Source organism: Pseudoliparis swirei, chromosome 20 (assembly GCF_029220125.1).
Source record: "Pseudoliparis swirei isolate HS2019 ecotype Mariana Trench chromosome 20, NWPU_hadal_v1, whole genome shotgun sequence".
NCBI lineage: Eukaryota > Metazoa > Chordata > Actinopteri > Perciformes > Liparidae > Pseudoliparis > Pseudoliparis swirei.
The window spans coordinates 2,733,970-2,748,506 of record NC_079407.1 but is presented as its reverse complement, the minus strand read 5'-3'; the positions used below and the strand labels follow the sequence as shown (position 1 = coordinate 2,748,506).

Below are 14,537 nucleotides of genomic sequence, written 5' to 3'. Positions count from 1 at the left end.
AGGTTTTTTTTTAAACAGTCGAAGAAACACATCAGAATTTCTTTATTGAGCATCAATTATTTTCTCACCTCAAGCAAAGTATTTATACAAAAGAATACAGTAATGAATTAGAGATGTACATTAAAACAAGTGTGTGTGGGGGGGTATTTTTTTTTAAAGAAATAAACCATTTACAACATTAGATCTATTTCTTCAGCTCTGAAGATCTCTTATTATTATTTTCTGTAAACGGCTGATCGTTTCGTCCTTAAGAAGCATCTGTTACGAGGAGATGATCATAAAAAAATAATAAAGAGCACGTCCAGGATTTTTTTTAAATCCTAATTGTTAGGTGGCATTCATCAATAACCCGGTTATGGATCCATGACACCGAGATCAATACGGATGTTTGTGCTTTGAACACATCTTTTAAAAAGCTGCATTAATTCATATATTTTTTTATATTAAATATGAATTAAATGACCGATTTACAGTTTTTAGTGTCTGACTTTCATCCAGCAGCATTCGTGTGTAAAACATCAAAGTAAAAAACTAATTATATATATACATACACTCCATTGTTTTAACATTGTGCACATTTTATTTACCATTTTTAAAAGTAGTTACATTACAGTAAATAACTAAATGTAATAATGTTTTTATTGAGGAGAATTATAGTTGAAATATATATATATTCAATATAATACTCAATTATCCTTCATTTAATGGACTTTAATAATAATAAATGTTGTTCATGAATTCATTATTTTATTCCAAAGCCTCCAGAATGAAGACGTGTGCCACCATCACCAAAATGTGATTTTAGGAGGAAAGAAACGGTCAGAAAACTAATATGTAAATGAACATTAATGCAACTTATTGGCTCCTTCAGTCTGACTGTGACATGTAAACAGAGAGAGAAGTAAACAACCACTTTACAACCGTATTTAAATACTTTACTACAAATATAAATATACACTACACGATCAAAAACACCCGGAATGTGACTACATCTCGACATCAGGAATTCCAAATATTATGACGGTAATGTTAACCCCCTGACCCCAACAAACACACTCACACATACATTAAGGCGAGCGTTAAGTCTAAACATCAGGAGACGCCAGCTGTTATTTACAAGAAGGACGTGACATCGAAATCCAGCTGTGAATCCACCCAAAATATGAAATTTACATCAAAAAAAGAAATGTTTTTTAAAATTCAAAAGACAAAAAAAAGACAAAAAAGTTGTGCAATTCAGTGCAGTGGAGAGAGCGTTACGAGTGTGTGTGTGTGTGCGCTGATGAGCACACACACACACTATTTGAAATAGAGTTTAAGGGGACCAATCAACAAGCCTCGCCCCCTAGAAATGTAATGCTCATTCCAATAAACCTTTTAAGTGCCTTTTCTCAAATGTTACATCATAGATGTGTGTGTGTGTGTGTGTGTGTGTGTGTGTGTACCTCCGCGTACGTCCGCGCCTACGATTATAATTCAGTTGTGTGGGAAATGAGTAGCGAGGACCCTTTTTCCCAGCATGCATAGCTGCTGCTCGTTCTGGAGTTTGAATGAAGTGGGCGTGGCCCGACGATTGCATCTACGGCGACCATTTTTGAGAGTGATTGCGCAACAACAACAATGGCCGACGTGTGACGGAAGTGACGACCGCGGATGTAAAACCTCCTGAGAGCGATTTAAGGCCAACCGGTGAATAAAACACACACGGCGAGTTGATGCAAGCGGGGGGGGGGGGGGGGGGTCACATGTCACGGTGAGTATGGTGCGTTCATGAACACGCGAGTGTGCGTGTTGTGCAGGACTGCCAGGTCGGCGTTTTAGTGAACGTCATGGGAATCAAAATAAAGTCAAAAGAAGCATCGGAAATATAAACGTAGTGGAACCACCAACCTCAATACCCAATCCCCCCACTGGGGGCATCACGACCACACACACACACTTGTGCTTCGGGTTCAGAGCAAAAAGACTAAAACAGACACACAACATGTGGTCTCTCCATCTCTCTCTCCCTCTCTTCCCCTCCCTCTCGCACACACACACAATTGTGCTTAGGTTTCAGAGCGGAAAAAAACACACACACACTTTCATGTAGGACTGACAGGTAGTGAAATTAGATGTTTGAGAAGCAAAATAAATGTGGAGGGCTACACTATCCACACACACACACATTCTCTCTTACACACATCCTCACACACACACTCGGAGCAGGTCTGGCTGTAGCTCCCAGACGTGATGGCGCGGGAGGAGGAGATATTGTACAAGAGGGGTTTCCATGACATTGGAGGAGTGGGCGGAGCCTGGAGGAGGGGTAGGGTTGGGCCCGGGGCCAATCAGCGCGAAGCGAAGCCTGTTGCTAGGCTACAGCCAACCACCTGCGTCACATCCCAGATCTGTGGGGACGACAGGAACAGAGACGAGTGATTAGTAGATGATTTATAGGATGAGCACTTTTACTGGTTCTTTATTAACATTAAATATTACCTCCAATACGTACAATATTACTTATTGCTGTAGTATTTTACAATATCTTTGCACATTTCTACTGGAGTTTTTAATCAGGTGCTGGTACTTTGAACACTTCTATTTGTACTCTTGTTTTTAATCTTATGTTGTTTTTTACTATATCTACATTCATCTTATTGACATTTTTATTTTGCACTAATAATAATAATAATAAATTTAATTTATAACGCACTTTACATCCAACGAAGGATCTCAAAGTGCTACATTGCACAAAAAGGGGAAAAACTAAAAACAAACAAAGGAGAAGAATTAAAATAAATAAAATAAAACCAAACATAAATGACTTTAGAGTTTAAAAAGTAGTCAATCAAACGCTTTTCTAAAAAGATAGGTTTTCAGGCCTTTTTTAAAAGAATCCACAGTCTGCGGTGCCCTTAAATGGTCGGGGAGAGCATTCCACAGACTGGGAGCAGCTGTACAGAAGCGCGGTCGCCCATGGTTCGGAGCCTTGTCCTCCGAGGCTGGAGGAGGTTGGCCAGTCCAGAGCGGAGATGGCGTGGGGAGGATTGGGGGGTGATGAGTTCTTTAAGGTAGAGGGGCAGTGCCATGGAGGCACTGGTGGGTCAGCAGGGAGACTTTGAATTTAATCCTGTACTGGACCGGTAGCCAGTGGAGGGATTTGAGGGCGGGTGTGATGTGGTCGTACTTCCGCACCCTCATCAGGATCCTAGCAGCACAGTTCTGGATGTACTGCAGCTGCTGGATGTTCTTGCTAGGGATCCGATGAGTGCGTTGCAGTAATCCAGCCTGGAGGAGACAAAGGCATGGACAAGTTTTTCGGCATCAGAGAGAGTGAGTTTTGCAATGTTCCTGAGGTGGAAAAGGAGGTCTTGCAAAGATGTTTGATGTGGGCCTCATAGGTCAGGTGAGGGTCCATTCTGACACCGAGGTTAGTGACTGAGGATGAAAGGTGGATGTCGTGGCCGGAGAAGTTGATGCTGGTGATAGTGGATGACCGGGTCTGGTGTGGGTGCCAATGAGAATGGCTTCCGTTTTGAACTGTTAAGTTGCAGAAAGTTAGCCGTCATCCATGCCTTTATCTCCTCCAGGCAGGTGGAGAGTGTGGATAGGGCTGCAGAGGGGGTTGGGTTGGTTTTGATGTAGAGTTGGGTGTCATCAGCGTAACAGTGGAAAAATATTCCATGCCGGCTGATGACACGACCAAGGGAGCATGTACAGAGTGAAGAGGATGGGGCCAAGGACTGATCCTTGAGGGACACCACAGCTGACAGGGTGCATTTCTGACTTAGCACCTCCGAGGGACACATACTCCGTTCTGTCCGTGAGATATGATGTGAACCAGGCCAAGGTAGAGTCAGAGAGTCCGATGGAGGAGTGGAGGCGGTGTAGAAGAATGCAGTGGTCCACGGTGTCAAATGCTGCGGTGAGGTCAAGAAGGATAAGTAGTGATGGAGAGCCAGCATCAGCCGTCATCAGCAGGTCATTTGTGACCCTGACCAGAGCAGTTACAGTACTGTGGCCAGAGCGAAAACCAGACTGGAATTTCTCATACAGACTGTTTGATTTGAGATGGTTGTGGAGTTGGGCAGAAACTACCCTTTCCAACACCTTTGATAGGAAAGGGAGGTTGGAGATTGGGCGGTAGTTGGCAAGTACTTGGGGGTCAAGGCTGGGCTTTTTGAGTAGCGGCTTGATGACAGCAGTTTTCAGAGACGTGGGGACATGGCCAGACCGGAGGGAGTGGTTGATGATTTTAGTGATCAGGGGACTTATTGCAGAGGAGTGGTTTTTTATCAGGGCTGAGGGAAATGGGTCCAGGGCACAGGTCGAGGGCTTCATCTTCCTCAAGATGACTTCAACCTCATGCTGTGTGATGTCCGTGAAACAGCAAAGGGGCTGAGTAGTTCCGGACAGAGGGTCAGCGGATGTGACTGGAGATGCAGGGGGGGCAGAGAGGCTGGAGAGAAGAGGGAGCAGGGGAGCAGGGACAGCGGGGTGGCTGGAGAGATGGGGGGGCAGGGAGGTAGGGAGGGCGGGGGCTTGGGAGAAGGGGTGAGGCAGGGGCAGGGGCTGGGGGCAGGGGCTGGAGGAGGGAGGCGGGGGCGGGAGGCTGGAAAGAAGGGAGCGGATGATGCCTACTTTGTTTTGAAGAAAGAGATGAAGCTGTTGCATCGCTCCTGCGTGTTGTCTGAGTGTAGGGGTCCGAGGTTTAAGGAGATGATTAATGGTTGAGAAAAGTTGCTTGGAGTTACCAGGGCTATTGTTAATGATGTGGGAGTAGAACCGGGACCGTGTGTCACTGAGGGATTTGCTGTAGGCCTTCTGATGTTCTGTAGGCTAGTTTGTGAACAGCAAGTCCTGAGTCTCACGCCCCGTTCTCTTCAGTAGCCGCAGCTCACTGGTGTACCAGGGAGCTGAACATGTGAAGTTGACAGTTCTGGTCTTGACTGGGGCATGGCAATCCAGGAGAGTGCTAAGTGATGAATTGTAGAGCTCCCGAGTTCAGTGACTGAAGGGAGGTTGGCAGCGGAGAGATGGCGGAGGTCAGTAGTCAGGGTGACTGGGTTGATGTTTTTAAGGTTCCTGAAACTGATTTGTCTGTTGGGTTTATTGAGGGGGGACAGGGTAGGTAGCTCCATTGAGATGGCTTTATGGTCGGACACGCCCAGATCGTGCACTGACAGATTGCTGGGGTGGGAGTTGGTGATCAACAAATCAAGAGTGTGGCCTCTGGAGTGTGTTGGGACATTGACATGTTGAGTGAGGTTGAGACTGTCTAGAAGATTGAGGAATTCAGCTACAGAGTAGGAAGAGGGGTTGTTAACATGAATATTAAAATCACCGAGTATGATGATATTCCCTGGGGTTATACTAGTGTCTGTATTACTTCTTATATCAATTTAAACATATAAGTCAAGGTCCAGATAGTACAAAAACATTAAATAGAATAAAATACAAACAAAATCACAAGTAACATAAGTAGAACTACAAATGATGTATACACTTTAATACAATAATTATATATCCATTGTTCATATGTTTATATTTTTACTCCATTGTTTTTTTTCTTTTCTGTATTATTTGATCGATCTCTGGCGCATAAAATACTAATTATTTTTACTGATAATTTACACTAAAGTGCACAATGGAAACAAATAAAGTATAATGAAATAACCAACGAAAACATGACTACGTTTGGCTTTTTCTTAAAAATGGAAAACAGACTCAGTTTTCCAAAATCAAATTTTTTTTTTTTTAAAGATAAAAAGCCGCTGCTGACCTTGACGATGCGGTCGCTCCCACAGGTGACCATCAGGCCTCTGGACGGGTCCATGTCCATGTGGGCGATGTTGTGTTTCCCCTCGTGGAACGTGGCCAGGGGAGTCCGACTGCACCACACACACACACACCATAAATACCTCTAAAAATGGGAATATATATATATAAATAACATGAGTGTTTTCTCAGGAGGGAGCCCGGTACTCACTCTTCCTCTTTGACCGTGTCGAAGCAGACGTCACACACTCGCACCGGGAACTCGAAGCCCATGATGGGGAACGAGGTGCTCTTAGAACTACATTTCCCACACACGGCCTTGCCGCACTTCCTGCAGTGGTGCTGCATAAAAACGAAACACACAACACACATATAATATAAATATATATATATAAATAAATAAATTATATAAATATATTTTAAAATTATAAATATGTAAATATAATACATACATATATAAATATTATATATATATATAAATAGTATGTATAATATATCAATATTATATATATTATATATCAATATTACATATATAAATACAAATTATAAATATAATACATAAATATAAAATATGTATTATATATAAATATAATATATATATGTATAAATATAATATATAAATATAAAATATATGTATAAATTAATATATAAATAGACACATCAGCATGACTGAAAGGGACAGGGACCCTCTACCTGTCTGAGCCCCATGGTCTTATTGTCCCACATCTGCTTGATGTTCCAGAAGAACGGCTGCTCACACTTCTGACAGGAGTCGCAGTCTAACCACTGAGGCGCCTGCACAAACACAGAAGCAAAACATATATATATAATCTTTGAACGGAGACAAAATGTGGAGAAACAAAAAGATTTCACCAACTGAACATTTTAGTGTCTAGAAAGTCATCAAATTTGAAAATATTAAATTATATATACAATATCTACCTACATCAACCAGTAAACCCCAGCATAATGTATTTAAGGAGGGAACACTGAGCAAAAGTGAGATAAAGTGAGATATAAGTGATCTAAATAATTTTATCTCTCGTGTTTAAGACTTAAGAACATTTATGAAATAATATAATATTGTTTTCATAATGTCTCCATGCTGTGAACACAAGGTACCTGAACTGTGTGTTACAGAGACCTGTCGATCAAACCGTTAGTCCCATTTAGAACATGAAGTAGTGGTGCACTTCTCCCTCTGGTGGCCAGAGCGAGTATTACAACAACAACCCTTTTTTATATATATATTTTTCTTTTTTTTCTCTTTAGTCCCAAACCCAGGAGAGAACCCCCAGAGCAGAGCTCAAGGCTCCTCTCTCGCCTCTCTACAGGGGTGATAGTGACCTCTTCTCTCTGCGCGTCCATGTTCCACACCGCCATGACGCCGTCGGCCGAGCACGACACCAGCTGCCGGGTCAGCTGCAGGTAGCGGACGGCCTGGACGCGCTCGCTGAGGGACGCGGCGAACATTGAAAGAGCAAAAACAATTTAGAGAAATAATAGTTTAAATGATATTCCGGCATGCCACAAGTTAAAAAATATCTCGTGTCCTTCCTCCGGCGACTCACTGGTGTCCCTGCAGCAGCAGCGTCCGGCCTTTGCGGCCCCCGATGTCCCACATGATGACGCTGTGGTCGGCGGCCCCCGAGAACAGCAGCCTCTGGACGGGGTCCCACCACAGGGTGGCGATGCTGCCTGGGGAGAGAGGAGCACGATGCATGTGGGTTTGTTTGTTTGTTTGTTGTACTGCAGCCTGTTGAGGGACAGTGTTGTCGTCTTTATTATGTTATTTATTGCATTTCTCAGTTTGTTTTCCTGTGCTTGTTTTACGGTTTAAATCGTAGAGTTTCCTGTTGCTTTGGCTCTTTTTTTAAAAAGGTGCTCTATAAATAAATGTATTATCAATATTATCAACTTTTATTTTGTAGAATCGCAGATTTAAGTCGACTTGATGAAGAATGATGTCATCAAACCGGCTTCTTAAAGCCCTCTTGGGTACTTATTAATTATCATACGATATAATATATATATACATCACAATTTTAAAAATAAATAAAAATAAATATATATCTATAAAAGAATATATAAATAAAAAAAATATATATATAAATGAATATATACAAAATTATGTATAGCTTCATTTTCCACCAGCTGTCGTGAGAACAAATATTATTCAATAATATCTAAAAGCTGTTAATATTGATTTATATTCTTCTTCATGTGAATACTTTACTGTAAGAACCTAAAGACATATTTTCATTACAGGTGGAGGTTATTAAGAAGAGTAAACAAAGTGAGATTAAAAAGGCGGAGTCCGACCTTTTCATTCTGGGTTTTTTTTCTCCTACATTTGATCATAACTTCCGATAAATATTAGGGAGGGACTCCTCCGTGTGCACAGCTGGAGGCCGGCGCCCCAACCATTAACATGGCCTCATTATCAGTCCAATTAATATGCTCCTTATCAGCTCAAGATTAATATTATCATGAAGGCACATCTGCAGATCAAAAAATTAAATAATGAAATCTATAAAAATATATAAAAGAAGGCAGGAGCACAACTCATAAATAATAACATTTAACTTTATCCTCTAAAAACCCAGGTGAGTGTGATGTCAGTGATGAAGACCCCCCCCAGGTGAGTGTGATGTCAGTGATGAAGACTCCCCAGGTGAGTGTGATGTCAGTGATGAAGACTCCCCAGGTGAGTGTGATGTCAGTGATGAAGACTCCCCAGGCGAGTACCTTCGTGGCCCTTCAGCGTGGTGATGGTGGAGTACGTCTGCTTCTCCAGCTTCAGCAGCGTGATCTGACCCGAGTAGTCGCCGACGAAGGCGTGCTGCGTCTCGTGGTCGTATCTGAGCGAGGAGTCAGGGCGGGAACACACTCATCATGTACTGGGGGGGGGGGGATTGGGTACAGGTCTAAGGGGCCACAACAGGTTCACTGTCGGGAAGACCCAAACAGGCCCAAACAGACACAAAACCAAACACAGAGATACGAACAGACGCAAAAATAAAACAACAACAAAAGGAGAGACACAAAAAGACTACAAAGAGATGCAAAAAGATTCTAAACTATAAAAGAAATTTTAAACGACAAAAAAAAAAAGATGCAAAACAAAATAATTTACAAAACACCTAAAAAGAGGAGCAAAACAAGGTCAACTAGAATGGGCACTCGGTAGAGCGCATACCTTCGCATATCACTAGATTGGGCATTGAATTATGAAAATGTTGGCATTAGTTGCATGCCAATTGGATAGAAATTGACCGTACTATGGTAAAAAGAAGATTTTGACCTTTTCATGACCTTGACCTTTGACCCGATTGATACCAAAATCTAATCAAATGGTCCCCGGATAATAACCAATCATCCCACCGAATTTCATGCGATTCGGTTTAATACTTTTTGTGTTTTGCGAATAACACGCATACAAATAAATAAATAAATACACGGCGATCAAAACATAACCTTCCGCATTTTCAATGCGAAGGTAATAAAATGCTAAATGACCCCAAAAAAACCATTCTAAACAATAAAGAGATGCAGGAAAAATAAAATGTATAAAAAATGACAAAAAGAAAAGATGTAAAATTAACTAAATAACATGAAAAACAACTAATAAAGTAAGATTCTAAACGACAAAAAAATTGAAAACGACTAAAAAGAGAAACTCAAAAGTATTTATAAAACAACTACAAAGAGATCCAAAATAACCACAAAAAAAGATGCTAAACTACAGAGGGATGCAGGACAACTAAATAAATAAAAAATGGCGTACAAAAGATGCAAAACTACTAAAAAGGGACCCCAAATGACGACATGAAGATGCAGGAGAAACCCAAAACAAATGACACACACACACACACACACATAAAGGATACTGGAGGCAGGAGGCCCAGGCCGTGAAGTAGTGCCTCCCCAGCATGCTGCCGCTCTCCGTGCACATCCAGCTCACACTCTTGTCGTGGCCGGTGCTCACCACCCACTCGCTCTCCAGGGAGAACACCATGTCGGACACGCGGCTCTGGTGGGCTGCAGAACTCACACACACACACACACACACACACACAGAGACACACACATTAACAATGTAAACTGACTTCTGGATTCTGTCCTGAGATTTTTGGGCCCGTGCAAACGGCTCTCGCTGCATTTAAAGTTGCACCAGCGGACGTTTACCACCAGGGGGCAGCACAACCAGCCGGAAACACAGCGGAGACTCATTTTAGGAGAGTTATGGAGAAAAGTGGTTTACAGCATCAGAGCAGCTTCATCTCAAACACAAGATCCAAAAAGATAATGCATTGGGACAAAGAGCTCAACTTCAGCTATTTAATAAAAACATCACGTAGATTAAAAAAACAAAAAACAGATAACATTCCATGGTACGGTACCCGGAGAGGCTCTAATGCACTAAAACTAAAATGTCTCTGAGCTGAAGAGTGAAGCTCGGAGATGAGTCGCTCCTCTCCTCTTCATGTGTATGAGAGATAATAGAGATTAATTATTATTATCTGAGACCGTGTGGACTTTATATTCTACCCTGCATACCTTCACTCATATAATCATAAATATTGTCTTGTATAAACATGTTTACATTTGAATCCTTCCTTTATTTCTATTCCTCATATTTCTTTATGCTTTTATATATTAAAGCAACTGTAACGTACGTCACATCAACTGGGCATCAATAAATAAACAATATGTAAGCAGACTGAGCGCCAAAGTGGCGGCACAATACAAACAACAACAACAACAAAGTCGATATGCTCTCATCTGTTTAGGAAAGTAACTGACTGCCAAAAGGCTAATGGCGTAGTTAAGCCCCGCCCCCTCTCTGAAGGGAACACTCACGTCTGGTTTGAGACGCTCTGCGACTAATCATTATTTCATTATCAATTGATCTGCAGATCTCCATTAATTGGGGGGGTCCACGAAATATTATTAGCATTATACATTTTTTGGGACTTCCCAGAAGTGACGGAGACGTCTTCAGACGTCCAAAAGTCCAAAAAGACAAAATATCGTCAATAACTTTTTTGGAAAAAAAGCATAAATTCCTCTCATTTATTTTCTCCACAATTGTTGCTTTAAAAAAAAAGACAATAAATAATTAATCTATTCGTCTTTTTAGTCAAAAGCAAAAAAATGTAAAAATAGTCAGTATAAACACGCACACACACACATACATATATATATATATATATATACACAAGATAGTATGAAAAGTGACGGATGTAAACATCTACATCTTCTGCTCAAGATCCCATGAGTTTGCAATCCTCCGTCATCATGTGTGTGTGTGTACGTCCGTGTTTGTGTGTACGTGTATGTGTGTGCGCATGTGTGTGTGTGTGTGTTCACCTGGATATGTCTTGACGTGGCTCATCTTGTTGAAATCTTCAGAGATGAGAAACTCCTAGAGGGCAAGAAAAGACACGCAAACACACACACACACACACACACACACACACACACACACACAGACACACACCAAAAAAGTTTTAAACCAAATAACCCTCCTCGCCTCACAGGCATTTGGTGGAGTCCAAATATTGAAACTGCAGTCTACTAGAACCAGACATGCAGGTTTAAGATTTTTAAATATTTATAAATATCCACATATATATATAAATATATAAATATCCACTCACCACGATGGCGCCGTTGTCCTGGCCGATGAAGATGCGCCGGCTGTCGTGGTGGTACGACATGCAGGAGCACGGCGCTAGAGGGAGGAACAGGAAGTGAGACGTGCGGCGTGAGTGGCGAGCGGCAAAAGGCTTCGTGACATCATAACTCTCCCCCCCCCCCCCGAAGCACCGCCGGCGTACTTACAGGAGACGGTGTGGTAGATGCTCGGCCAGTACTGGCCGCTGTCTCTTTTCAGCCAAACCCGGATGGTTCTGAAGGGGGGGGGGGGGGTCAAAGGTCACATTCAGAGCCCTCTCCAATGTCTTCCTGTGGTCTCTTTCATTGTTCATTACACAAGTGCACGACGTCTGGGTTTAATCCTCTAATTCTCTTTTGCACATGAACATTCGTGGCGACATGATTACATCATATTAATGAACTCACGATGTAAAGTTGTGCGTTTGAATAATTTTAAGCGTTATCCTAAAACGGCCGTGCAGCCACGAGCGTCACCAACGTTACTGTTGATGGTCGTTCCCAATTTTCTAATATTTTGATCCTTGTGCAGCGTTGTTGTTGTTGTTGTGATGCATTTAAGCGCCCTCTAAAATACCACGAAAAGCTTTGCAGGCACCACACCCACAAGCTTGTGTCAACACATGGTTTTACATCTTTTCCAGTTTACTTTAGAGTAAATATCCATCTTTTTCCACCAAAAAGGGAACGTATCAAACTGAGCATCCGTCCAGACACGTTTCATCGAGGAACCTGAACGTTACATGCTGCATCGTGGCCCCCACAGCTTCCCCTTTCACTTTCAAGGGAAAAATGCATCACATTTAAACCATTAATGTCTCTTCTTCACACACTTGTGACACCAAACGTGTCCGCCCTGTAGCATCACGTTCAGTGACTGTGAACCCTGTGGAGAGGGCCATCACGTCATGCCTCACATAGAACATTTGGCCCTGACTTTGTGTTGTGATTCACCCAACAACAACAAAAACATTTGCTATTGTACCCAGTTGTCAAAATGTGGCGTTCAAGAGCGCGTGAAGTACCTCCTAGTTTAGAGTTTGTCCATTAAAAGGCGATTTTTATGTACATAAAAGAACTTCTTGAAACTTGTTAGTTATTGTGTTCATCAAACTACTCACCGGTGGGTAATTTAAGATTCTCACAACAAGCTTCAGCTAAAAACGTCTCACTATACATACCTGCAACGACAGATTACGAGCAGCACCTGAACGCAGCAGTCGCTGCTTTGAGAAAGTAATGTTTACTATTCTCAGCTAGTTAGGATAACAAATCCGAACTAATAACTCCGACACGTAAAGTAACACACGGCCGTAAAGCTCATTATTATATTGTTAAAAACATAAACGACGTTGTATTGTCGGTGTCTGTAACGGTTGGTGGATTGATGGCGGATACATTATGGAAAGGAGTTTTTTATTTATATATTTATCCCCACACCCTCAACGGGAACATCTCATCCTATGTAATAACGTCACCTAAACATTATATTATTATTATTAAATGGACAAAACGGCTTTTAACTCTATGTGTTGTGTCTTTAGGTAGCTCGAGCACCGGGGATTACGAGTGCACCGACCAGCAAGTAGACCGAGCCCAAAAAAAGCTACCCTTAACGAACTAAAATTAATTTTAATTTTAATTTTAAAAAGACCCCACCTGTCCTCGCTGACCGTGATGACGCCATCTTCTTTCGGGATTAAAACGGCCGCGTTCACGGCGTCCGTGTGTCCCTCGATCTTGTTGAGCAGGATCGGTCTGGCGCTCTGCGGCCTCGAGTGGATCTCCGCCGCCATGGTTTCGTCGAGGAGTCCGGCAGCGCGTTGCTCCTCGCGAGCAGTTACCACAAAAAACAAAAAAAGAAGAAGAGGAGGAGGAGGAGTAGGAGGATGATCAGCTGACACCCCGGAGCCGCTGTCAGGATTACCGTAACCACGATAAATGTAGGGGGCGAGAACCGGATGCGGTGGCGGGATTACCGTAATGGCTGTACGAGTAGGAGTGAGAACCGGAGTCATGGTTACCGTAATGGCGGTAAGGGTAGGAGCGAGAACTGGAGTAATGATTACCGTAATGACGGTACAACTAGAGAGAACCGGAGTCATGGTTACCGTAATGGCGGTAAGGGTAGGAGCGAGAATTGGAGTAATGATTACCGTAATGACGGTACAACTAGAGAGAATTGGAGTCAGGATTACCGTAATGACTGTAAGAGTAGGGGCGAGATTTGGAGTCAGGATTACCGTAAAACTGTGATAATAGGGGCCGAGAACTGGAGTCAAGATTATCGTAATGACAGTGACCGTGTTTACATGCATTCGAATAACTGTAAGAGCTGTAAAAACTGGAGCGAGAAGAACCAGTCAGTATTACCGTAAAGACTGTAAATATAGGGGGCAAGAGAGAGAACCGGAAACGATGTCGGGATTACCGTAATGACTGTATATATAAAAAATAGTAAAGGAGCACGCGTGAATTCATCGTGTTTCCCCAACAACCATACTGGCACACTATTTTAGTATGCCAGCTAAAGATCTAGGTTAGTACATCAAAATGAAGTATGCCAAACAAATACCAGATACATTTGACACCATATGCGTTACCGGCTATTCTTACCCACAATCCTTTGTACATAAAAGCAGGGGCCCAATCCCAAATACCCCCGAAAGCCTTCATCTGATGTCACCTGTTAAATGGTTGTGTGCGCGAGGCGGCAACGACTTAAAATGGTGTAAATTGCGAATGCAGTTGCAAAATATGTACAGTTGTTTGTTTATTTGACCATCTTCAAGACTCTTATCTGCCGAGATGAGATCGTCAAATAATCTATTTTACTTGATGAGCAAGGTCAAAGGGGCACATTAAGAGGTAGTATGGATGCTACAGGTAGTAGTACTTAGAAACCACATACAAGACTCAGCTCTCAAATGTATCCAAGGAGTGATTATTATTTATAACTCACGTAAATCTTATTTATTTGTTTACAATTAATACAAACTGTAATACAGGAATGTCGCCACAGGCAGTTTATAAAATACTGCACATGTAGAAATAATACAACACTTTTACAATCATTTAATGTGGCTTTATTGGCATGA

The 14,537-nt window shown here is 42.1% G+C and overlaps 1 protein-coding gene across 1 annotated transcript; it reads right to left on the bottom strand.

Annotated features, from left to right (window-relative positions):
* Positions 1 to 27: 27 nt before the first annotated feature.
* Positions 28 to 13,363, bottom strand: wdfy1 (WD repeat and FYVE domain containing 1). The gene is made up of 12 exons (XM_056441380.1): positions 13,099 to 13,363; positions 11,608 to 11,675; positions 11,424 to 11,497; positions 11,134 to 11,188; positions 9,651 to 9,801; positions 8,509 to 8,621; positions 7,332 to 7,458; positions 7,108 to 7,213; positions 6,454 to 6,555; positions 5,972 to 6,102; positions 5,765 to 5,873; positions 28 to 2,390 (listed from the first exon to the last, which is right to left on the bottom strand). The coding sequence occupies exons 1-12, from the start codon at positions 13,233 to 13,235 to the stop codon at positions 2,331 to 2,333; spliced, it is 1,233 nt and encodes a 410-aa protein (XP_056297355.1). The 5' UTR covers positions 13,236 to 13,363; the 3' UTR covers positions 28 to 2,330.
* Positions 13,364 to 14,537: the final 1,174 nt, after the last annotated feature.